At 56.2% G+C, this 25,197-nt stretch overlaps 2 protein-coding genes across 5 annotated transcripts in view; one reads left to right on the forward strand and one right to left on the reverse strand.

Moving 5' to 3' along the window:
- The window catches only part of ITPK1 (inositol-tetrakisphosphate 1-kinase), a 171,894-nt gene extending 163,759 nt beyond the window's left edge, over positions 1-8,135 (forward strand). For all 3 annotated transcript variants that reach the window (XM_063089648.1, XM_063089649.1, XM_063089650.1), the window contains exons 10-11: positions 1,213-1,375; positions 6,137-8,135. In XM_063089648.1, the coding sequence (XP_062945718.1) occupies positions 1,213-1,375; positions 6,137-6,480 (507 nt within the window). In that variant the 3' untranslated portion in view covers positions 6,481-8,135. The remainder of the gene's footprint in view (positions 1-1,212; positions 1,376-6,136) is intronic.
- A 4,596-nt stretch (positions 8,136-12,731) lies between these two features.
- CHGA (chromogranin A) lies at positions 12,732-24,926 on the reverse strand. Of its 2 annotated transcripts, XM_063091869.1 has the most exons (9): positions 24,881-24,926; positions 24,021-24,067; positions 21,582-21,675; positions 20,660-20,728; positions 18,356-18,454; positions 16,338-16,802; positions 15,563-15,653; positions 14,980-15,397; positions 12,732-12,815 (listed from the first exon to the last, which is right to left on the reverse strand). In XM_063091869.1, exons 1-9 carry the CDS (start codon positions 24,924-24,926, stop codon positions 12,732-12,734), a joined length of 1,413 nt encoding a protein of 470 aa, XP_062947939.1. The 2 variants fall into 2 exon arrangements, with proteins under 2 accessions (XP_062947939.1, XP_062947940.1); XM_063091870.1 differs by lacking the exon at positions 16,338-16,802.
- Between the last annotated feature and the right edge of the window lie 271 nt (positions 24,927-25,197).

Raw genomic sequence — 25,197 nt, forward strand, 5'->3', positions numbered from 1 at the left:
GAGGCCTTGTTGGTCCCGTTTCTCTTTTCTTCTTCCTTTTTTTTTTTTTTTGGCAGCTGGCCAGTACAGGGATTGAACCCTGGACCTTGGTGTTATCATCACCGCACTCTGACCACCTGAGCTAACTGGCCGGCCCGGTCCTGTTTCTCAGATGAGTAAACTGACACACAGAGAAGCCAATTACTTTTCCTTGAGTCCACAGAACTAGGAAGGGACTCAGTATTCAAATCTGAATCCCCTGGACTCCAGAGTCCTTCCCAATGCAGCGTTCCACTTTCTTGGAGACCCTGGCCGGGGGCCGAGCTTGGGTACATGAAGACTTGTATGCCTGTCCCAGGCCAGCAGAAAACAAGCAGCATGGGGGGTCCAGGGCAAGGTGGGAAAACTGTACACTGGGACTGCCCAACTGGCCCTGTTGAAGCTTTGCTCAGAGCCCAACGTGGACGCAGGAGCCAGGCAGGAGCAGCGCAGTGACCTCCGTGGAAAGCCCAAGTCACATGGGATGTGGGTTAATTTGGAAACACCACAGTTAGGCACTTGGGAAGGCAGATTGGCATGCCACATCCCCTGGAACCCTCCACCTCATGCCCTGGGGACTCTCTGCGGTGGTGGGTGTGTGTGGCGTTGCTGACCAGAACACTCCTGCTGCCCACCTCTGCCTGACTCTGTGTTGCAGCTGCTCACAACTGTCTCCTGCTACTCCTGGTCTCTGCGCTTTTACTTCTGCTGTGCCCACTTGGAGCCCCTCTCCTCCCACCCCTGCCCAAGGCCCTAAATCCTACCCCCTTCAAGGTTCGACTCCAGTGCTCTCTGCACCCTAATGTCTTCCTGGATCCATGACAGACTCTCCGTCTCCTTCCTCCCTGTTAGAGAGTTGGGTTTTAGAGACTGAAAAACCTGGGTCCAAATCCAGTCCTGTGCTTTTAAGCTGTGTGACCCTGGGCCAGCCCCTGACCCTGTGTGAGCTTCTAGTTCCCTGTGTATGAAATGCTGATATCAACAGCAGCCGCCCAGCTTGTGATCAGTTCTGGAAAGGTGCCTGCCCGGCCCTTGGCAGGACTTGGACAGTGGTCGCCCTAGTGCCTACCATGGTGGGTCTGTCTTGCCTCCTGGCCTGAAGGATGCAGGGGCTGTGGCACCTCCCATGGGGGGTCTCTGTGCAGCATGGCATCGCCTTTGCCCACCGCCTGACTCCCCTGTGTGTGTCTGCAGCTGGACAAGATTGAGGGTGTGTTCGAGCGGCCGAGTGACGAGGTCATCCGGGAGCTCTCCCGCGCTCTGCGGCAGGCGCTGGGTGTGTCACTCTTTGGGATAGACATCATCATCAACAACCTGACTGGGCAGCATGCAGTTATTGACATCAACGCCTTCCCAGGTGAGCGGCGGGACTGGGCACCACCTTTGCTGGTGGCTTTGCAGCCAGCCATCTGTGTGTAGACTGTGTCCTCGGGAGACAGGACAGGCAAGTCAGGTTGACCAGGACTCGAGAGCCAGCACCGTCCCTCATTGTGGGGCCTGGGGCAGGTGCAGCCCCACTGCTCCTCAGCCCTGCTTGCAAAGCTTACAGCGTGTGGCAAGGAGGGAATATTCGGTCTAAGCACCCAGCTCAGGGCGAGGCCGGGCACAGGTGGGCCCGCAGCACAGCTGTTTTTCCACCCTCTTATTGGCCAAATCAGCCTGTCCTTTGGGTTCTTCAGATTTAAGGAGCTGAAAGGACATTGAAGGGAATACAACCCACACAGTTTACGTATAGAGAAACTGAGGCCCCTAGAGAGGAAGAAACTGCCCAAGGTCACACAGCACACAGGTGGCAGGGCCAGAGACTCCCAGACACATGCTGCTCCCGCTGTCCTGAGCTGCAGCGCTGGGGTCCCCACCCACAGAATCTGCTCCCTGCTCCCTGCTAGGGCCCTCAGACTCCGCTGGCACAGAGCCAGGCTCTGCCATGTACCCCTCAGATCTCCACTCAGCTAGGGGCTCTGTGGTGAGCCCTAACATGGGATATCAGCCTGGCAGGGACGATGGGAGTGGCACCACCACATTCACAGGCTGTGTGCTTCACCCGAAGACACTGCAGCTGAGTGTATTGTCCACCCCCACACAGCAGGTTGGGGCAGAGCCAGGCTTTCATTCTGCACGGCCCCAGGACAGAACACGGGTGTCTCTGCCCTGAGGTCTGTTTCCCGCCATTCTTTTCTTGGTCCTGGCCTTTATTAAGTACCTGCTGTGGAGGTGAAGCAAACTTCTCTTCCTGCTCAGTGGGGGTAAAAACACTCAGGAGGTGATTCCTACCCTCGGAGACTGTACCTGGCAGGTGGGGACTGTTCGGGGCATTGCAGGGTGAGCCCTTGTGCGTGGAGTGTGACCTCCGGGCTGTGCAGCTCGCAGGCCCCACAGCTCATGGGCCCCAGTCACCAGCTGGGTGCTAGACATGTGCGTCCCCTCCACTCCTCAGAAAGCCAGGGAAATCGAGGCCCAGAGGAGCGCTCATCTTGTGTCATTCGGTTATCATTTACCCGGGGCCTCGTGTCCCAGCTGGTACAGACATGGGTACAGTGTGAGCATGGCCTCTAAGGCCCTGCCCTTGGAGTGCTCATGCCCCTGTCGGGAGGAGCAGAAGACAAAGGGGCAGGGGTGGCCTGGGGCTCCTCCTTGAGGTGGGGACACCAGAGCAGAGCCTGCCAAGAAGGGAAGGAGCCACCCAGTGAAGATGGAGCATTGGGTCCCAGGCCAAGGCACCACAGAATGCTGTGGCTGGAACAGGTGCAGCTGGGGGAGCTGGGAGGGGTGGCAAGATAGGTCAGAGAGCAGCCCACATGTAGCAAGGTGAGAACTTTGGACCCTGCTCTGGGTGAGATGGGAGCAGCCACCGGAGGTCTGTATTGGGAATAGAAGGTCAGACCTGTGGGACAATCAATCGTGTTTTTCTTTTCTTTCTTTCTTTCTTTTTTTTTTTATAAAGATGACCGGTAAGGGGATCTCAACCCTTGGCTTGGTGTTGTCAGCACCACGCTCTCCCAAGTGAGCTAACCGGCCATCCCTATATAGGATCCAAACCCATAGCCTTGGTGTTATCAGCACCACACTGTCCTGAGTGAGCCACAGGCCAGCCCCTTCGATCATGTTTTTCTCCAGTCCCCCTAGATGCAGTGCAGGACTTGGGTGGAGCCGGGAGGTGGGGTTTTGATGAGCCAGTAGGAGGGAGCGGGGACCTGAGGGCGCATCAGGGGAGCGATCAAAATGATGAATCCAGGATCTAAACCACGAGGCTGTGGGGGCGGCTCAGTGAAAAGGCAGAGTCAGTGGCTGGAGAGTCAGGAGCGGGTGGAGGGCTGTTGGAGTGCGAGTTCTAGAAGGAGGGAGGAGATTGAGTTGGAGACAGTGGGAAGCTTCACACCTGAGCTGTTGACCTCTCCCAGCGCAAACAGCTGCATGCGCTTCTGGCCGGGCGGCATGCTACCCGAGGGTGGCCTGGGTGGTAGAAGAGGGACACAGCTGTGAGCCGGACTGGGGGCTTCTTCCAGGAGAGCCAAGGGAAGGACTGCCAAGGTGGGGCTAGGTGCTGAGGTGGGTCTGCGGCTGCCCGGAAGGATGAGGCTGAGCCTGGTGGAGACTCGTGGGAGCCAGAGGCTGGGGGTGGCAGGGAGCATGTGGCCCTGGACCCCAGGCAAGGAGGAACTGGTGTCCAGGAGACCCTGCGGCTCGCCAGCTGTGCTGTAGAGCTCTCTGAGGGCCAAGCAGAGGGGCAGGCCCTGGCTCCTCCTCACCCATGGAGGCTACCTTGGAGCTGTGAGCGTTTTGCACGCTGGGCTCTGGGAAGTAATAAGGGCAGTAGCGGCACAGGTTGCTGACCCCACCGTGGGCCAGGCCTGCCCTGGGAGCTATACTGTGGCATCTCGTCCTGTCCTCCTGACTGCACGGTATGGAAGGGCCCACTGTGATCTCTGCTTGCTGATGACAGTGAGGCTGGGAGTTGAGTGACTTGTCCAAGGGCCACTATGTGATGGAGCCAGGATTGGGGCCCTGTCATCCAACCCCAAGCCTGTGCTCTTGACCTTGAGGCCCCTGACTCTCAGAGTACCAGCTGTGTGTCCAAATCTAGGCTCTGCATTCAAATCTCAGTCTCAGGGTTCATCTCTATGTAATGGGGACATTTTCCACCCTCAAAGACAGAGAAGATGGCATTTGCACCATGCCTGGCATGGAGCTGGTGCCCTGCCCTGCTAGTCCATGCCTCAGTCCACTGCCCTAGGCCCCCCTGTGCATTCTCAGGCCTCTGACGAGGTGGCTGCCTCTGCACAGCCCCATAAAGCACACCCCCAACCCGGGGCCTCTGAGCCTTGTCTGGGGACAATGGCAGAGTGGTTGCTGGGGAACAGCTTTCCATTCCCTGGCATTGGCCTCATGGTGCATTTTCAGCACCCCTCCCCGTCTGCCTCTCTATCCAGGTCTAGGGCTGAAATGTCTCAGTCCTGTGGTGGGGCACCCAGCACCACGTGGTGTTCAAGACACAGACAGGACTAGAGGGCCTGATGCAAATCCCAGTCTGCCAATTGTGAGCATTGTGACACTGGGCCTCTCTGAGCCTGTGTCCTCATCTTTAAAATGTGGCTGCAAGGTTGCAGTGAGCCGGGAGCACAGAACTCACAGTCCAGAGCCGGTGCTTCCTGCACACTGTGTGAGCTCCAGTGTGGACATCATCACCACCTTCATGGCCAAGCCTGGCAGCCATGCATCTTCATCTGTGAAATGGGGACAAAGGCTGCTGCGAAGATCAGGCGAGGGGACGTTGTGCGGCGTCTGCACAGAGTGCTGGTGTGGAAGCGCCGTGTGCCAGCTGTCTCAGCCATTTGTATCTTTACTGTGGGTTCCTGTGCCGCCTCCTCTCAGCCTCAGGCTTCCTCAAAACCACAGCAGTTGTTTGTTGAATAAATAACGGTGTGGACAAGTGCAGCTCCCCCACCTGGCCTGTGAGAAAAGCTCTTCACGGGGCTCTTCTCTAAGCGGTAACATACGGTGTCTGTGTCCCAACCTTCACTCCCACTTCGGCCTGTGCCGCTGGCTGTGACTAGCATCCCAGAGGATGTGCCAGGGTTTCCATATCCTCTCGGCACTAGGCCCAGCATCGAGGACGGTGGTCACAGCCATGGTGGCAGTGGGCAGTGCCTGCAGTCCCCTCCCAAAGCTGGCATACCATGGTTCCTTTTCGGGACACACCTTCTGCCCTGCTCGTTGTTCTTGGAGCCATGTGCCGACTCTTGTGCGTCCAAATTGGTTCAGGCAGGCAGGAGGCACCCAGCCTGTGTGGAAGCTCTTTTTAAGCAGTTTGTTGGGACTCAGCAAAATCCTTACCCTAGATCTGAAACCTGCTCGGTAGCTTCAAGAACTGCTGACATTCGCATCTGTGCTGGGAAATGTCTGCCTCCAGCACGCACCAGCGATTGGTATTCTAGAGACAAGGCCCCTCTTCATTCAGGGGAGGGAGTGTCACTGTGCAGTGGAGCCTGTCTCAGGCCTTGGCTTTGTTTCGGATGCCCAGAGTCCTGTCCCATGGCCTCGATCTACAGAGCATGGGGCACCGAGAGCCTCCCTGCAGGTACTTCAGGGTGAGAAGGAAACAGACTCAATTTGGTGGCAGCTGCTATAGGTCAGGCACTGCCGTGTGCCAGCCCTCCCTGGTGGTGCCCACAGTCGCCTCCCCCAGAGGGAATCATCTTCTTGGTTTACAGACGAGGAGGCTGAGGCTCAGGACAGGAGCAGTGGCCAGGACTCAGGCCCCATGGGGTCAAAGGGCATTTATTATGCAGTGTGTGCTGGCATCATACCATGCCAGGTGGGTGATTACATGAGGTGGTGGAGCTGTGCCCAAACGGGATAGGGTCACAGGGTGTGTGTCATCAGCTGCAGCTGCTCACTGGGGACATCCAAAGATCCAGGACCAGCCCGTGGGACCACACACAGTGGTTTTGAGTCCAGGCTGTGTGACTTCCCTCAGCCCACCACTTCTGCTGGCCTTGGTTTTCTCTGTAGATGGGGGCTTGAGCACACCCCCTCACTCTGGGGGCCTGCTAGTTCCCTCCTCCTCCCTCCCATCACCCCCTGGCTAACACCCCGTGCTGTCTCTCTCCCACCCCAGGCTATGAGGGCGTGAGTGAGTTCTTCACAGACCTGCTGAACCACATCGCTACTGCCCTGCAGGGCCAGAGCACAGTCACGGCAGGCGCGGGGGACATGGCTCCACTGAGGCACAGCAAGCTCCTGGCAGAGCCAGCAGGCAGCCTAGCGGGTGAGCGGACATGCAGTGCCAGTCCTGGCTGCTGCAGCAGCATGATGGGCCAGGATGCGCCCTGGAAGGCGGAGGCCGACCCAGGCGGCACTGCTAAGCTGCCGCACCAGAGACTTGGCTGCACCGCTGGTGTGTCGCCCAGCTTCCAGCAGCACTGTGTGGCCTCCCTGGCCACCAAGGCCTCCTCCCAGTAGCCATGGAGCCCAGGACCCAGAGGGGCGGCACAGAGCGCGGAGCACACCCGCTGGGCAAGCAGCTCCCACGGTGACACAACTACTAAGAATTCCCGATGATCTGATTCTTTCTTTTGTTAATTTTTAACCTGATTTTCTGATGTCGTGATCTAAAGGAAGGGTGGGGGAAGGTGCAAAAGAACACCAGGTGGTCTGGCCTTGCAGAAAAGGTGGTTGCCGTGCACGTGTGTTCACTTCCATGCCTGTTCGTCTCCGTGGCCGCTGTGGACCGGCCTCTGGGCCCCTGGCCAGGGTCGACAGCTAGTGAATGGATGGTTCCCCTCCTCCTCTCCAAGCCCCCCACGACCGGGCCTGACCCTTCCCATTTCCCCATGCTGGTCTTCTCAGAGGCTTTGTAAGGAGCGTGGCCTGATGCCCTGCTCCTACTAGGCGTGCAGCTAGCCCCTCCCTCCCAGAAGCCAGAGGAGGTGATGGGCCCCTTGGGGTTTCCATGCTGGGGGTCTGGGCTGTGATCCTGCTGCTCTCCGCTGACAGAAGTAAAAGGAAGCTTCGAGGGCAGAGGCCAAGACCTTGGTCGGCTGCCACTCTTCACATCCCCCTCTTGCAGTCCACCAGGCCCCTCCACACGTGTCCCATTGAGCCCTGCATTGGGGCCTCCTTCCCCCGACCCAGCACTGCCACTCCCTGGAGCTGAGAAAGGAGCTGCCTGGCTGGGAGCCCCACCTGTGCCGAGGATTTGTGCTGTGACTTTGGGCAAATCATTCCAAGAGTTTTCAGGCCTCCGTCTCCTTGTCTCTAGTGGGCAGTGAAGACCAGAGAACCCTGAAGGGCTGGCTTAATGCTCAAACCCCTGGGGGCAGCTCGCTTCTCTGTGAAGCTTCCCAGATGAGGACAGGTGCGCAGGCCTCCGCATGGCATCAGGGAGACCTGGGGCCCTCTTCCTGGGCAGGAGAAGTCTGCCCATACAGTTCACACCTGTTCACACCTGCTGGGTCCCTCCTTACCTAACAGGCCCAATCCACCTCTCCTGTGTTTAGGGATAGCCCCAAGCACTAAGCCAGCCAGGTGCAAGAGAGCAGTCCCCCCCATCCCCCCCACCTTAGAATCATCCCCATCACGGCAGCAGGCAGACCAGGGCTGATCCCGAGGCCTAGGCAGGCCAGCAGCCCCTCCACAAAGGGAGGGGGCAAGTGAGGAGCTTTCTCAGTTCCCAGAAGAGGTGGAACACTGGGCGAGACACATAGGACTCCCTGAGTATGATTTTGTCTTAAGATATCAGTTCACTTTGAAAAAGGCTTCTGGGTGGTCCTCTGTTGTCCGGTGAGATAGGACACTGGAGAGAGTGCAGAGCAACCCAAGAGGAGCCGCCCCAAGCAGAGCGCTCAGGATACGTGCAGCCTGGCTGAGCAGGGGCGCAGGGGTACCCCCTTCAGGAAAGGAGGAGCTGGGCCTGCGTGAGGGGCAGGAGTGTCAGAACTGCCCAGCTTTTTTGGAAACTGAGGGCCCGATGACTAACTGCGTTTACAGGACTTGAGTGTTGAACCCTGATTAATGTCTGTATGTCACCTTTCCTAGTTCTAACCCTGAGCCCCAGGGAAGCAGGAAAGTGTGGCCGGCCTCTTGCACTGCTTTGTCTCCAAAATAAACTACTGAAATCAAACTGCATTTCACACGTGTTTATGAGATGTTGCTCAAGTTTGTCATTCTCCCAGTCTTTAAAGAAGAGACATTTAACAATGCAGCTTTACCTTTTTGAAATAAAGTTCCAATCCTCGGCTGCCCCAAGAACAGTGGGGTGTGCTGTGTGACCCCTGCTGTATCGTGTTCCTATAGAAAGAATGTGCCACCTTTCTAGAGTGACGCATGTTAGCATCCAGGGCCCAGATCTCGGGTGATTGCCTTTTGGTGATGTGGCATTTTCCACAGACCCCATGCAGGTGCTGAGCAGAGCAGGTGCTCTTTGCAGGAGTGGAAATCAAGGGGCGGGGTGTGCTTCAGAAGGCTTGGGGGCCACGAGGTGGTAAGAAAGCACAGCCCGCACCCCGGGCCGTCCAGGCTGGCGAATGCTGTCCAGCAACTGCAGACCACATCGACATGCAGAGGGACTGGGGACAGTGGTGAGGCACCAGTGCCTGTGGGAGTGGGCCTCAGTAGCAAGGATGAGAGAACCCTGTTCTCTAAATGTCCCCTGGGTGCACACTGACATTTTTTGGTTCCAGGACACTGCCCATAGAGTTGGTCTCTTCTTGGGCCTCCTTGTCCCTGGCCTTGGGGTTTTGGCATCAGACGTGCTGGAACAAGCTTGTCTCAGCACCCACAGTTGGCCCTGCTAGCACCACTGGGGACTTGGGACTCTCCCTCCCAAGCTTCCGTCTCCAAGTAGGTCAGCACATCAGCTCTGGCCCTGCAGCTTCTGTCTTGGTGGTGGTCAGTGGACAGGGCTACTGCAGGGCTCCAGGAGCAAGTGGCAGGGCTAGATTTTGGCTGAGGCCTCGGGTAGTCTCAGAGGATCAGCTGCATGGTCTCTGCATTGGGCCCTCTGGGGATGGAGGCCTTGGATCAAGTTCTGCTTGAGGATGCTCTGATTATATAAAGATGTGATTCCACAAGCATTACACCCCAACCGAGTGCCAGCTGCTGGCTGGCTGTTCTCTCCAAGAGAGCCGAGGGGAGTATATCCTGGAGCAGGGTGTTCACCACAGTGTCACAGGACGGTCTGGGTTTGCAGCATATGGTGGATGGTTGGGCTTGTAGCTGTAGAGCATCGCCTGTGGGAGTCAGACCCAGCGAGGCCTCAAGGAGTTACAGGGGGCTTTCTGTGCGCGGGCCTGCCTTTGTCTTTAATCCTGTCAGTGAGGGAGGAAACAACCTTGAACCAACATTCCTCTCTCTACCCAGAGGACTGCCAAGTGGGCTTTAGAGAAGGTTAAAAGACCCTAGTAGGAAGCTGTCTGGTTTCCAGGCCACCAGAGAAGAGCAGCTGTTTGCCAGCCACTCTGAGGCCAAGGGAGACTGTGTGTCCTCTGTCCTTCCAGCCTGGAAGACTGGTCTTTGGCTCTTGGGCATTTACTCTGGCTGCTGGCCACAGAGCGATTGAATGGATTTCCTGAAGTCCCTGGGGTTTGTGTGTGCCCTCTCTCCTATCCCCTAGAAACTGGTCATTCACCCAGTGGGATCCCAGGCAGCTCCCCTCCCTCCTGTACCATGGCCATGGGCCCCTGTCAAATCCAGAGCCCTTGAGCTGGCTGCTGGCTGTCCAAAGGAACGGGGCCTTCCAGCACAGGCTGCTGTGAGACAGGAGAGCAGCAGTCCTTGGCCAAGGCTCTGGGCCTCTGCCTCCTCGGGTCAGCCTGGCTATGCCCTGGTGCCGCAATCACCTGCCCTGCGCAGGCCTCAGCCTGACTGAGGTGATGTGGCCAAGGTTTCTCCTGTGCATCCTGCCCACATGATAATGGGCTTATGCCTCTGTCCCTTCCCTCTGCACAGCCATTGCCACCATGGTCTTGGAGTGACCCTCCCCACACTTCAGAGGAGAGCTGGCTGGCACGACAGCTTGGGCTTCTGCTGGTTGGATCCTCCTCTTTTGGTTCTGATCAGCAGGATCTCCCCTAACCCCAGACCACCCCGGGCCTTCCAGAGTCATCTGTGCCCTGGTGGCTTGGGGGGACTGTTCCCTCCTATAGCCTGGCTGGTCCCTTCCTCCAGGGCCGTGTGTGGAATCGCATCTCTCTGAAACTCACTCTTGAAAAGCTGCTTGCAGAGGGATTTCACCAGGACTTTGCTGTTAGGGCTAACACCTGTGCTTTGTGACAAATGCTGTTTGCTTCAACCCTGTTCATAAGCCACTTTACCAGCATCGCGAGCTGGCTTGTACTTCATTTGTGTACGTACATGTCTATGTATATATATGAAGACACATACTATGTATAAAATCACCGCTTCTGTCCATTGGCTCTTTTGATTTGGTAGCCTGGTTGCTCCTGTGATAAGGATGACGCAGGTGGCTCATCTTTGGGATTGGTTATTTCAGCGACAAGGCGTCCCCAGGTTCTCTTTATCTGCTAACAAATCTTGGTAGTGGATGTTTTGATTTGTGATGGTCTAGTGGAATATGGTTAGTGTTGTGTTATTTCTATAATTATCGGGGGTGGAGTGTAAACCTCTCTCTTTGAAACATGAAGAAATAAACACCTTACAGCTCCAGCCTTGGAGGGGGTCCCTCTGGGAGCGCAGGCGTTAGCAGCAATGGGCAGCCTGGCTCGTAGAAGAGGCCTAGACTTGCCGAGACCTCTCAGAAGGCTCGTATCATTGCAGTCATGGTTTTCTGGCCCATGCTGTTGGGGCCCCTCCAATACTCAACCCCAATCTGGTAAAGAGATAATAGGTATTATCCCCATTTTACAGATGAGAAAACAGGCTCTGAGAGGGCAGGAAATGCCTGCCCAAACTCTCCAGCTAGTTAATGGCAAGCCTGGGGATTCCAACTCCAGTCTGAGGTCAAAACCCAAGTTCTTGCCACTGAAACTTGCCTGCTCAGACCCACCAGACAGAGCCTGGACCCTTGGGAACTTGGTTCCCAAATCCCAACTGGCACTCTGGACTTTGCTCTGCCTGGGTCGCTGGAGGCTGGCCTCTGAGCCTCGCCCGATGCCATGCCTCTCCTGTCCCTAGCAGGAACGTGTTCCACGGGCAACTTGCCAAGGCCCAGCCCTCCCCGACCCACCCCCTCACTACCACTGCCTAGAAGAATCACCCTCACCAGCTTGCTTTTTTTTGAGGTACACAGGCCAAGGACGTTTGACCCAGAGCTGCCACCTGGAGAGGTGAAGCGCCTGGCCAGGGCTGAGCAGCTGGTCTAGCAGAGCCAGGATCAAGCTCTGTCTCCTCTTGGCCTGCAGGGAGCAGGCAGACGTGGGCTTTTGCTCACTTCTGCTGAGACTACATTTGTCCCTGTAGGCTGCTTGGCTGTTGAAGGGTCCAGCTTTCCCCACTGGGTGTGGGCTTCTTAAAGCCAGGGCTTGTCCTGGCCATCTCTGACTGCTCAGTCCTACCAAGTGCAAAGCAGCCATTCACAAGAGTTTAATGAATGACTGAATGATTGGCCGTTATTCAGCCGGTACACACAGGTCCAGCGCACCAGCTTGGGTCGTCCTGATTGCATAATCCTGCATAGTACCCATGCTTAAGTGTTTCAAGTGCCACCCCTGCCTGTGACTTTGAGTCATTTTATCTTCTCAGCCTCAGTTTCCTCTTTCCCCAAGTTGAGACTAAGACTTTTCGTGCTCTAGTGAACCATTAAATGCATAGGAATTTCAGATGCCCCACAATTCTACACATGTAACAGGCCAGAGGTTATGGCAGGGGAGAAAAAGATTTATGCCAACGGGGGCCTGCAGCTCAGAGGCCCAATCAGGAAGTCTAAAGCTGGTCTGATGCCTGTGGCCTGTGCCAGCACTATCCTGGGCTGTCAGGGCCTCTACCCAGCACCACAAGAGATTAGAGGACATGGTCCATCAGTGAAAGGTGATCTGGGCTCAGAAAGCAGAGGCTGTGTCCAAACACGGCCCCACCTCTGCGTGGCCCAGCTTGTGTAGCTGGGTGGCACAGCAGAGGAAGGAACAGTGCATGTTACTTAACCCCCGCACACACCTTCTGAAGCCGCTCAGCATCCCCATTTTACAGATGAGGAAACTGAGGCTCAGAGACGCAAAGTCACTTTCCCAAGATCCCACAGCTAGGAATTGGCCCAGAACGGAGTCACCCCAGGTGGACTGAACCTCCTCCTGTCCGTTTTCCCAAATCCAATGCATCCCACCCCACTCTGAGTTTAGAGGGGAAAAAATTCAAGAGGAAAGAGCTCAGGACAGATTTATTTTTCCTTAGATAAATTTTATACAGAGTATATGACAGGAGTTCTCAGCTTTCACCAAAAGGTCAGAAGTTATTGCAGTTGTGCTCAGTGGATATAACGGTAGAAAGGAAACTTCTAGAAAACCACCCATGTTCAGAGAAGGAATAACCAATGTTTAAAGTCATGGGGGCCCGCCCTGCAGAGAGGTATTCCAGGACAGGGCTCGAGAGCAGGAGGAAAGGAGCGTGGGGGCAACAGGGGAGCTGGGCTTGGGTGGTCTGGAGGCCACCCCCCTACCAGAAGCAGCGTCCGGGCCGTCTGGCCAGGACCTGCAAAGGGGACAACAGAGCCAGGACCACAGGGGGCCTCGGGGCCCTGGCCGGCCCTGCCAGCCGGTGCCTCAGCCCCGCCGCAGCGCCTGCAGCTGGTGGGCCACCTTCTCCAGCTCCGCCTCGATGGCTGACAGGCTCTCCAGCTCCTGGTCCTAGAAGAGAACTTCAAGGGTCACTCGGGCTGGCCAAGAGAGCCTGGGACCCAGTCTGTGCCAGCAGCATGGAGGGTACAGTCAGCCAGACTGGCTGGGCTACTAGTTAGCTGTGTGGCCTCGGACAGGTGGCTTTGCCTCTTTGAGCCCCATCCGCACCATGGGGACAATGATACTACCAAGCTGGGCTGCTCCAAGATTATTACACGCAACAGGTGGGTGAAGCAGGGGGTCCTGACCCCACACTGCCCCCGGGGGCCTGTTATCCAAGCCCCACTTTCTCCTAAATGGTTCCAGATGGGGCAGGGGGTGGAGGGGGATGTCTCTTCTTTCGGGGCTTGGAAAACCCAAGCTTCTGGTGCCCCTGAAAACCCCTTCCCTTGGCCCAGACCATGGGTGGTGGCTCCCAGGGTGAGGCCAGGCCTGGATTTCTGGGTCTGTTTTCCACAGCCTTCCTATTCAAGGGGACTGTGGGGACTGTGGCCTGGGCTAGATGCTATGAGAGCTGCCCCACATCGACCTACCTAGGCTGGGCCTTGATGCTTGGTCCTGTTTGTGAGGGGACCCCAAGCTTGGACTGCCAGGGTGGTTTAGGGAAGCAGGGGTCCCTCTGAGCCCTCACTGTGCCTCTGTCTCCCAAAGCTTCCAGGCCCCTGGGATCTTGGACACCCACAAGCACATACCCTCAGGCTCAGAGCAGGAGCTCAGGGAAGGCCACCTCCCTGGCCTTGACCTGGGAGGGGTCGTCTTCCTGCAGTCCCTGCCAGATTTGAGGCTGCTGAGGGCACCCTGGCCCTAGGGCCACATTTAGAGACCCACTTGGGGCCCAGTTGAAACACATTGACAAAGGTTGCCATAGAAATAGGGGCCCTGGCGCCTTCCGTGTTGGAGTAGCCCTGGGGCATGAGTTTTGCAATGCTTGGGTTTCTAAGACCCTTGGGCTGGGTGGAGGAGGCCCCCAACCCACCCTGTCCATACGACTCTGGGTCCCCCCTTCTCTGCCCTGCAGTCCAGGGCTCCCTGGGCTCGTGGAGAAGGGAAGCTGGCAGGTGTCTCTGGCATCTCATTCTCTCCTGCTGCTGCACGTGGGGAAGGGGATGCTTACAGGTGCCTGCCTAGTCCTGGGTCCACAAGCTGGGAGTGAGGGATAAGCTGCTGTTTCCTGTAGCCCCTTCCCCTCAGTCTCCTGGGGTCAGGCACAGAAGCCGTCTCCTGGCTCCAGCTGCCAAGAAGACCCCAGTCCCAGGCCCAGAGAAAAGGTCAGGGGCCCAAAAAAGGACCGCTTCCTCTTTGGGTGGGCAAAGAAGAACCTTGGAGTAAGGGTCTTGGACAGGTCCCAGCCCCCTGTAGGGCCCCAATTCCCACCTGAGCACTAAGGCTTGAACCAGGCACCCCAGGGTCTCCTCCAGCTTCAAGGTGGTGTCGCCTGCTTGCCACAGAGCCCAGCTCCACCTGACCCTCTGCAGGGCTCCATCCCTGCTCCCTGTTCAGCTTCCCAAGTGGCCCTGGGCATGGCCAGGCTTTCAAAGCTCGTGCATGTTCTAATCACGATAATGAGATGAGCAGAAAGGACTCTTTATCCCTGTTTCACAAATGGGGGAACCAGCGAGGCTCAGAGAGGGGCATGATCTGCTCAAGGTCACACAGCTAGGAGGAGCCAGGGCCCAGGTCTTCTGGCACATGTGGGTGTCTCTCCCACCCATTCCCACAGGCCCCAAGGGCCAGCGTGGGCTGGACCTGGGAAGAGGGTGTGCCTGGGCTTGCCTGGGGCCAAGAGAAGACAGGGTCAGACCAACCACATGGTCTTCCCAGGGCACGACCCATCCCCGGTGTCCCCTGTCTCTGTGCTCTCCTAGCTCTCGGGAGTACAAAGGGCCCTCCCAGGCTGGTTCCAAGCCCTCTGCACCCCAAGCACCAAGCTACACCCATCACTCGCATGCCTGCTTGCAAACCCACAGAGGCTCCCTGTTGCCTTCAGGACGGAAGGATTCCCTGCCCAGCACCTGTCCAGCCACCACATGCTGATCCCAACACCTCCTTGGCTACCTGTCCAGCTGGCCTTACTGGGCGCCCGCTGTGAGCTGGGCGCTTTCTCCTGCCCAAGAGTCCCAGGCTGCAAGGGGCCCCTCGGCGGGTCCCAGGGCCGGCTCCTGCCCATACCAACCTCGGGTCTGCGGTTGGCGCTGCCCTCTTCATCCTTCTTCTCCTCGGGGTAGCGGCGGACCTGGAGTGGCAGGCCCGCCCCGACGCTGTCCTCCCGGGAGGACGGCCTCCAGCCTCGTCGCTGCTGCGGCCCAGGGCCCCTGGAGCCGTCAGCCCGGGCCCGGAGGGAGAGCTTCATGGAGCGGTCAGGGTCGTCCTCGTCCTCATCCTCGTCCTCATCCTCGTCCTCCCCCTCCAGCCGCTTCTCGGCCGTCAGCTCCTTGGCCAGCTGGTCCATTTTGCTCCACCGCTTGGTGTCCTCCCACTCCTTGGAGAGTCGCTCCTCCTCGTCCTCCTCCTGCTCCTGCTCCCTGCTCTTCCCGCCCTGGAAGAGGCCTGGAGGGGCCCCCGCCATCTCCTCCTGCTCCTGCTCCTCCTGCTCCTGCTCCTCCTGCTCCTCCTGCTCCTCCTCCTCCTGCTGCTCCTGCTCCTGCTCCTCCTGCTCCTCCTCCTGCTGCTCCTGCTCCTGCTCCTCCTCCTCCTGCTCCTCCTGCTCCTCCTCCTGCTCCTCCTGCTCCTGCTCCTCCTCCTCCTGCTCCTGCAGGGACCGCTCCTGCTCTCCCTTCCCCTCGGGGGGCTGAGTCTCCTCAGCCCTGGTCTTCCCGGCTCCATCCACAGCCACTGCCTCGGACCGACCTGGAGCAGGCGGTGGACAAGAGCAGGAGAATGAGGGAGGGGCCGGGGGGCTACCCGGTCTCTGCTGCTCCCAGGGGCCTTTCAGGGCCCAGCCCAGCCTGTCCACAGTGATTCCACTTGGAAGGAAAGACCATCTTGGTGCCATGCTCTGCAAACCCTCTCAAAGCTCCAAGGGACGGGTCAGCTGGAGCTCGCCTCTTCCACCCCCGTCACCCCAGAAGCCCTGGACCCCACATGGGTCACTTGGCTAGGGAGCGAGGGAAGACCCTGACAAGGCCCAGTCGAGGTGTCAGGGTCTCTCCAAAACCCCAGCAGAAGCTGATGCTGTCCCCAGATCAGCCTGCTCCCACTTGTCAGGCCATCTCCCTGTTCCCCAAACTTGCCACCTGCAAAGCCCCTCTTCACTCCTTGCTTAGTGGGGAGGTCTATGTGCAACAGCAGGAGATGCATCGTTTTGGAATCAGACAAGCCTGGGTTGGAACCTCAGCTTTTACTACAAATTAGCTGTGTGAGCTTGGGCAAATTACTTACCCTCTCTGAGCCTCAGTTGCCCATCCAGAGAATGGAGATAGTACCTACCTTTCAGGGTTGTTATGAAGGTGGAATGAGATTATGGATGGGGTCCCCCTCCCACCCAACCTCCTCTCCCAGACACGTTTGCTGAGATCTTTGCATCATACGTACTCTTGCCTTTCCGGGTCTCCTTGTAGCCGAGGCTCAGGTGGGGGTTAAATGTTGCAGCAGGACTTTCTTCCTCAGGGCCAGCGTTCTCTCCAGCCTCTGCCGCCTCCGCCTCCTCCTCCTCCTCCTCTTCCTCCTCTTCCTCTTCCTCCTCCTCTCGCTTTGCCTGATGCCCTTGCTCTGCACTCAGGCCCGTCTCTGTGTCCACCAGACCCTGTGAAGAGTCATCACTGTCCTCCTCGGCCTGTGAGCCTGGGTGTTGAGGGCTGGGGAGGCTGGCTGAGGGGTGGGTGTTGGTGGCCTCCTCCTCCCCAGGGGCCTGGCTGTCCCCCTCAATCGTAGACTCCTGGCTGGATTCTGGGAAGGCCTGGGGCTCTGCTTCTTCTGTGGCTTCACCACTCTTCTCTGCCTCTTCAGAATCTCCTCTTTTCTCCACAGTGACCTCGGAGGATGGCTCTTCTGCTACCTCTGCAGAAACGACAGAGCAAAGTCAGGCCCTGAGGAACAGGCCACATGTGGGGTCTCCCCAGAGGCCAACTCAGATCTTTGCCATTGTATCTCCTGGCTTCCAGCAAGCCCAGCACAAGACAACAATTAGGGTTCCCCTCCATGTCCCAGCTTGATCTGAGCACTAGATTGTGTTTCTTTTCATTCTGCCTCTTAAAACAGGATGTGATTTAAAAACAAAAAAAAGAAAGAAAATCCCAATGGACCTTAAAAATGACCCCAGAAGATAGAGCCCTGAACTGAATTAGGACGTCAGCTGAACTGCTGTGTGATCTCGGGCAAGTCGCTTAACCTCTCTGTGGAAGAAGCACCATTACTGCAGCTTCATCCTCCCTTCCCTGTGGGGCTTCTGCAAAAGTGCTGGGTTCCTCCATATTTGTGGGGTTTCATTAAAAAGCATTTTCTTGTGATTGCCTTGAAGACAGCCTTTTAACTAGTAAAAACCCCTTCCATCACTAGAATGATTACTGTTGAGCGAAGCACTACCAAGTACATCCCACCATTTGAGTTTCACCAGGACTCGAGGTGAAAGGTGCCCCCACGCCCATTTCACAGAAACTCAAACTGATCTGCAGAAAAGTGAGGTGATCTGCCCATGCTCATGCAGTCTGTAGGCAGCAGAGCTGAGCCTAGAACCCAAGCCTCTCAATGCCAAGTTCAGGGTCTCTTTGCTGACACATGGCTGCCTCCCCCATTAACGTTTCCAGGCACAGGTGCATGTGCACGTGCTATACTATCCCCCCTCTGGCAACCCATAGCCAGCATCCATAATCAAACTGGTTCCCATGGAGCCAGGATGCGGGAGTCCATGCAGCACCCCAAGCAGCCACTAGGGTGACAGCACCAGCCAATGGGAGGGTGCCTCGGCCACACCTGCAGGCTTCCCCTCTCAGCCCCAGATGGAAGACCACTGGGATCCCGGCTCCCAGAAAGTGGCCTTATCCACCCACCTGGATATGAAAAGAGCAGGTGCTGCAGGGGCGGTTTGTGGCTCTTCCCAGGTGGGGAGGAAGGGTGACAGGGCATCACATTGACCTAAGCCATGATCCCTTGATCCCTAAGAGCTCTTTGGTTTCATGAAAGATGATCCAGTTCCATTCAGTGTTTCAAACCTACCTCTCTGGATCCTCCTGCAACTTGGCTATTCTAAGGCACCACCAAACCCCAGGGTGGCGGGCACTGGGGGTGGGGCTGTGCTGTAGTGGCCACTGGGTAGACCCAGTGCCAGGCCAGCAACTTCCTGCCCTAGAGTGTCAGCCTCTGTAGGGGGCAGACGGAACTGATTGAGGGGTTTAGAGTGAAAGAGACTCAGATTCATATCCCCAGTCATGCTGCTCACCTTGGGCAAGGGACTTAATCTCTCTGGGCCTCAGTCTCCCCATTTGTAAAGGGAAGGAAATAATAGCTACTTTACTGGGCTTAAAGGAGGGGCTCCTGACTCTTAGGAACCCTCAGTCCACTATCACTACTTTCTCATCCCTCTCCCACCTCTGGCTAGACTGGCTGGTGCTGACCTTTCAGCTTGGCCTGGCTGCTCTGGTTCTCAAGAACCTCTGAGAGTTCATCCTCAAAACTGCTGTGTTTCTTCTGCTGATATGTCCTCTCCTTGGCACCTGGCATATGAAAAGGAGGAAAAAAGTCTCATTTGGTCAAGCCCTGTAGTATTTGTCTATGACAGTGAGGGCCTCCATTTCCCCATCTGTAAATTGGGCACATCATGTTCTGGGCCTGCCTGATGAGGAATCAGGAGCTTGGACAGCGGTCAAGGGTTGCCTCCCCCATCCCCTCTCAGCTGGGGCCTATCCGGTGGCTACACCACCTCTCCAGACTCAGTTTCTCACCTGAGAAACAAGAGCAAGCCCTGCCTGCTGCCTCACTGAGCAATAAAGGCTCTAATGGAGCAGAGGGTCCTACTGGCAGAGTGGGGAGTAAGTGACCCCTCAGGACCTGGCTGGTAGCTCAGGGGACCGTGTAGCAGGAGGTGACAGTGACTGCTTGTCCCTTCAAGGAGGCTCTTGATTCAGTCAACCTTTGCTGTCCTTGAGCCCTGTAAGTCCAGGCCCTGGGGTGCAGGTCAACAGCTGTGCCTGCATCTCAGCCCAGGGCTGGGACCTGCTGCCGTGACCTAGATACCCCTCTCCCTGCTCACCCCCAGCTGCTGCCACCTCTTTTATTGACCTCATACCTGTGCCTGCTTCCTGCTGCTGGCCCCTCAGCCAGACCAGCTCTGCAGCTGGGGATGATGTTTTCCCCTTGAGGGGAACTTCTGGAGGAGGCTATGGGAACAGGCCTGACTCTAGCTCAGACGACGTGGGTTCCAACCCTCTCCTGGTTATTTCCTAGCTCTGTGACCTGGGACACCTTGGGCTTTCCAAGATTTGGTTGCTCATCTATAAAATAGGGTGTTATGGGAGCCCAGGAGGGAGTGGATGGATGGATGGATGGACAAAGATATACCTAGTACTCTTTAATAGAAAAGGATAATATATATCTACATTGGATACTGTTTATATTGGATACACACACATGTGTGTATGTGTGTACACAGATGTTTCAGGACACATTCCCCTATAGCGGTCTCTGCTGACATTATATTTAATTATTTAAGTGTAATAAGTTAGTCATTCAATATTTCATTTAAAAATGATCATATTATGATAAAATACTTAATGCATAGTGAAAAAACACAAACCCAGGGTCAATGATGATGATTAATAATATAGGTAATAATAGCCACAGCTCTGCCCTACTACATGCCAGGCACTCATTCATCCTCCCAGTGACCACATGAGGTAGTGTCTGCCACCCAGGCCACCTAGCGAGCAGGAGAAAGAATGGCCTGTTGACTTGGGAAGGGTCACGGGTATCCTACTGCAGTGATTATTTTACTTGCTCTTCCCTAAATCTCTCTCCATTCTCACACATGGCCTGGTCTCCCCCATGGGCCTCAGAGTAGGGTCTTCTTGGAGCTAGAGAAGCCTTCATACCCCCACCCCACCCAAGACACAATCCCGGCCTGAGGATGGGCCCTGACCTCATTTGGAAGCAGATGCTAAAGAGCCCATTCTCCGCGAGAGGCACAAGGGTCAGCGGTCCTGTCCCCATATACCTGGCCACCTCCCCCAGGGAGTCAGCCAGGGGCAGATGTAGCACCAGAACCCAGGTTTTCCAATTTTCCAGGGCAAGGATGTGCTGTACCTCAAGCCTGGATAGAGCTGGGGGCTGGGCAGGACAGCAGCCTAACCCTCCATCCCAGCATCCTTGTCTAGGCTCTGCTTGAATACCGTCAGGGACGAGGAGCTCACTACCTCATAAAGGCACTTCATTCCCAACAGCATAAGTAGATTTTCTTAATCTCTTGGAAAAAGATATGCCTCACTCTCAAGCATATTGAAAGTCTGGTCTGTGTTTGGGGGCAGGCAAGACCCAAGGAAAAAGGGCATTTCCTCTTTCCCTACGATCAGTTTACTTTTTGGCTTACACAGGAAAGGAATCTTCTCCAGATTCTAGTCTTGAAAGTGCTCTCCCTGAAAGGGCTGAACTCTAGAGACCATGGGTATTAGGAGAGCTGCATCTGGTCTGGGCATGTCCCTACTCACTGTGTGACCTTGGACAAGTAACTTAACCTCTCTGGGTCTTGATCTCTTTAAAGATATCAATAACAGATTGAACCAGGTGTCATGGAGGACTCACCTTTTCACTCTATAATTGAAAGGAAATAACAGTACCAGAGAGAACCTTGCTCAAACTTCCACCTGACTTTCTGACTCTCAGTTACTGGTATTTACCCAGAATAATGTGCAGTGGTCGGGAAATACCTTGGAGAGCGAGGTCTTGGAGTTCCTTCAGTAAATTCTGATGTCGCAGGATGGAAAGGATCCGTTCGTCTGCAATAAAGGAGAGTCGTTATGGGTGGTTTCCAGAGAACAGCTGAGAAATAGATGACCATCAATATTTTCAGCTGAGCACAATGAATTTACTCTGGAAACTCAAAACTGTGTGGCAGCAGCAAGACTGGGTTTTGAGATACACTTTTGATATTACCCACATTCTAAGGTGTCAGTTTTCTACTGCATCAGAAAGGTCAGCCACTGTCCCAGCACCCAGACCTCAGCCTGGGGTGGCAGCCCTTGAGGATGAGTGGGGCTGTCTAAACAAAATGCATCTTCCCATCTCCATGTCTTTGCCCACGCCGTCCAATCCACCTGGAGTAACCTTTCTTCAGTTTTCTACCTACTGATTTCTGACATCTCTTTTAAAGCTGAACCCAAATGCTACCGGCTCCATCCAGCAGCTGGTCAAAACTTGACTGTCTGGTTGGAAAGGTTTTGTCCTTCTTGTACTTCCCACAACATTCCTTTATTCGTCATGTCGCTATAGGGGGTCTACCAGATGCCAGAGCTATTCTTGGCACTGGAGATATATCACACAAAATCCCTGTCCACAGGAAGCTCACGGTCTGGTGGCTTGCTGTTCCAGCCCTGGTTTCATTCTGCCCAGAATTCTAGTTAATTGTGTTCACATACCGCCCCTCTGCCAGTCTGCAAGCTCCAGGAGCACAGAGGCTGTGACCCCTTCAAGTCCTATACGCCTCTGACCCCAGCACAGTGCTTAGCCAAGGCAGGCACTGTATCAGCGACTGCTGAATTAAATTATTAATTCTATCAAAAGCCACACACTCATCTCCTAGCTCCCAGCCCAACAGGCAGCAGCCCCTCACCCCCAGCCTCCAGCCCGTACCTCCCCGGAGGGTCTCGAAACACTCCTGGCTGACAGGCATGGGGCTGGGCTTGGAGAGCGTGTCAGAGATGACCTCAACGATACACTTCATCACCTGGGAAGAGAGTGGGGGCAGATTGGGGCTGGTTTGGACATAGGGCTCAGTCCCCAGAGGCTCTAGGGTAAATTTCTGATAAGGACAGGGCATTTGTCTTCAAGAGCCCATGGATGCCTGGCTCAGGGGCACAGCTCTGCTTTCCTAGCCAAACAGTAGTAGCAATGATAGTAGGAAGCCCTTATATGGTGCTTACCACATGCCAGGCATGCCAATCACATGGCCCGCAGGTGCCCCTCTAAGGTAGATCATGGTGGGGGGGGTGCAGGGGGTGGGTATCTGGTGTCTTGTCATCCCCAAGTGTACTTTCTCTAAAGATGAGGAAGCTGCTTCTGGGCAGTAGAAGGATGTTTTGCAAAAGTGCTTTGGCCTTGCAGATGCCCAAAGATCAGCTCCTCCAGGAAGCCCTTCTGGACTGCCCAGAGGAGAAGAAAGACCTTCCCTGGCTCTAGCTTGTCTGGAAACAGGACCTGGATTACTGTCTCCCAACACCCATGGTGTTGTTACATGTAGGGAGTGACCACCTCATAGTCTGGCTCCATATTCACCCGCGGGATGAATCTCCTGGCTGGATGTGGGCACACATCTGCTACATCTGGGTGCCCATCCCAGGCCAACAGCAGCATATTTCTGAAAGTCTTATCCAGTGCCTCGAAAAGTGCTGTGGATAACCAGCCACCTGATGAATGGATGATCTTTGATGATGGTGCCAACTATAGCCTGGTCTCCTAGCTGTGTGATCTTGGGCAAGTGACCTAACCTCTCTGAGCCTCATTTCCTCATTTGTAAAATAGGAGTGAGAATAGAATATCTTCCCAACTGTTATCCTAGGGTAATGAGAGACAGATGGGAAAACACTCTATAAAGCATGAAGTGACACACACACCCAGGGAGAGATTCACAACTCCAGACCTGTTTCAACAGCCTAGAGCCGGGTGGAGGAGCAGGAGGTGTCAGACATGCATCAGGCATTGCTGGCGGGGAGCGAGGGGCGGAAGGCTGTGTCTATGGGATGCCAAGGCAACCGATCCAAGGATCCAGGACGGCGAAGTGGCAAATGCTCTACAGCATGTGCAGTCACAGCAACCTCAAATGGAACATTCAGGTCTTAGCCAGCTGCTCTGATGCCTCTGACTCCAGGCTGCTTGGCATAATATGGTGACCAGAGTGTCTCCCATAAGGGATCTGGCAAGGAGAGCCCAGCAGCCTGTGCCCTCTACCTCTTTGCATCCCGAGACCTTGCACTGGGAATATCAGATAATGACCAGTCTGTGAGGGCAGATTCTGGGAGATAGGGAATTGGGTAGGGGTCCCAAGAGGGATAGGGAGATTAAGAAGGGAAGCTCTAGAAATAACAGTGCCCCTTTACTGAGGACCTCCTATGTGCCAGGCAGTTCACATCCGTGGTTCCTACTCTTCCCACCTTTCCTCAAGGGAAAGGGGAAAAGGTGAAGCTCAGAGAAGTTAAGGAGGTTTCCTAAAGTCACACAGCTAGAGTGAGGTTTAAATTCTGGCCTATCTGCAACTAAAAAATTGGAAATATAATTGAGCAAATTGAGGTTGAATTCTCTGAATTCTTTTGCTTTTAACTGTGGCCTCTAATGAAAAAAAAAAAACGGCCCCTGGAAAGGTGTGGAGTAGAAATTTCTCTGACCCTCTAATGGAGGTATATGTGAGCACCAGAGCCTGGAAAAACAGCTCAGACATGAATGAATACCAAGTATACGCCCAGCATGGATTATCTCTTGCTGCCAGAGAAACCCCCACCAGTGTGTCCTAAGACTCTTTCCTGGGTGACCTCCACCATCAACTCCAATTGGCCAGAACCCTGGATGCAAGAGCCATGGCCAAAAATGTTTTCATGGCAGCCCTTGGTGAGAGCCAGGGATTGAGTGCCTGTAGGTTGGGGGGTAGGCTGGCAGACCCTTCGTGGGGAGAGAAAGAGTGAATAGGAAGGCCAGAGCCAGGTAGGTGAAGGCCATTCTCACAGGTGTGTGGACAACCACAACCATAGAGAAGCCACCCGCACCAGCCCATGGTGGGCCTACCAGATTCAGAGTGTTTGAGACAGCGGGCCTGGCACTTCGCCCAACAGGTAAGACACATGCACCTTCGGCTGCACATGCAGCTCAGAGGAAGCAGGGGGAGTCCCCATAGTGGGACAGCAGGGAAAGTAAGCAATCTTTGATATCTTCTTTAGCAATCTGTCCCTAGGCTCAGCAGCCGCAGTGCTGACTCTTGGCTTTATGCCAAACTCTCTCCTGCAGCTGCCTGAAAACTGGCTCTGAGGTGTCGACTAGAGCCTCTTACCCCCATCCCGGGACATCCCCAGCACCCCTTCTTACCTCAGTGTCCCCTTTATTCGTAGGACTGTTCACAGGGAGGGCAGTGACTGAGAAGAAAAAGAGAGCACTAAGGTCACTCCTCTGCTCAGGGGTGGCCCAGCTCTTCCTGACTGGGTTCATGGGGCCTATTCACTCAGTGCTCCCCCTCGAAACTGTCTCCACCCAAATGAGAGGCTGGGGCTGATTTTGTTTTCCTTCCCTGGCTACTGCCCCAGGGGAGTGGCCCCCAGAGGCTGCACTGAGAGGCCTTACCCTTCCCTTTGGGAAAGCTCCTGCTCAGGAGGGGTGTGTGAGCTGAAGGCAAGTGCTGTGAAAACAAGGCCACGGGCTGCTGCAGTGGGATTGGGGTGGGGACAGATGCAGGTAGAGGGACAGAGACCCCAGACGTTGGGGGGGAAAGCGGTGGAGGAGGGGGATCGTGTGAGATGATATGGAAAGGTAAAAGCCAAGGGCAGAAAGACGGAGAGGGTGGGAAGATGGAAGAGGGAAAGAGGTGAGAAGGGGGGCGAGCAGCAGCCCCCCCACCTCGCCCCAGTGACCTTGGCCGGCCACGGCGGGGAGCCGGCGCTGGCCCTGATGCGGCCGAGGCGCCGAGCGCAGACAAGGGGTGGAGGCGAGAAGGGGACCTGTCCCGCGGGGTTGGGAGTCAGAACCAAGGTCCTGGGCGGGGGCCACATCGCGGGGTCAGGAGGGAGGCGGTGGCGCTGTCCGCGGTGCTGAAAACTCGCGGCGCCCGAGGGCAGGTAAGAAGCGGGGCGCGGCGCTGCGCGGTGCCTGGACTTCAGGGCTGGCGGGCAGGGGCGCCCGAGGACCCTTCTCCCCCGAGCCCCCCGCGCTCGCCCGCCCGCCCGCCCGCTCACCTTGCCCGGCGCAGAGCAGAAGCGCCAGGACAGCGGCGGAGCGCATGGCGAACCCGGGGCGCCGAGCGGCGGGCGGCGTGGGACAGGGCACGGCGGCACCGGGCGCGGGGCTGACTGCGGCGGCGCTGGCGCAGGGGTCGGGGGCGCAGCGACTCGGCGTGCGTCCGTCTGTCGGTCCGTGCACAAGCCTCTCTGCACCGAGCTCGAGCACTGCAGTCGCGGTAGCAGCCGCTGCAGCAACAGCGCCGGTGCGCCCGGCTTTAATACCCCCGACCCCGGAAATGACGTCAGCGGGCCGTCCCCTACCCCCTTCTCCA

The sequence above is a fragment of the Cynocephalus volans genome, chromosome 3, assembly GCF_027409185.1.
Source record: "Cynocephalus volans isolate mCynVol1 chromosome 3, mCynVol1.pri, whole genome shotgun sequence".
Lineage (NCBI taxonomy): Eukaryota > Metazoa > Chordata > Mammalia > Dermoptera > Cynocephalidae > Cynocephalus > Cynocephalus volans.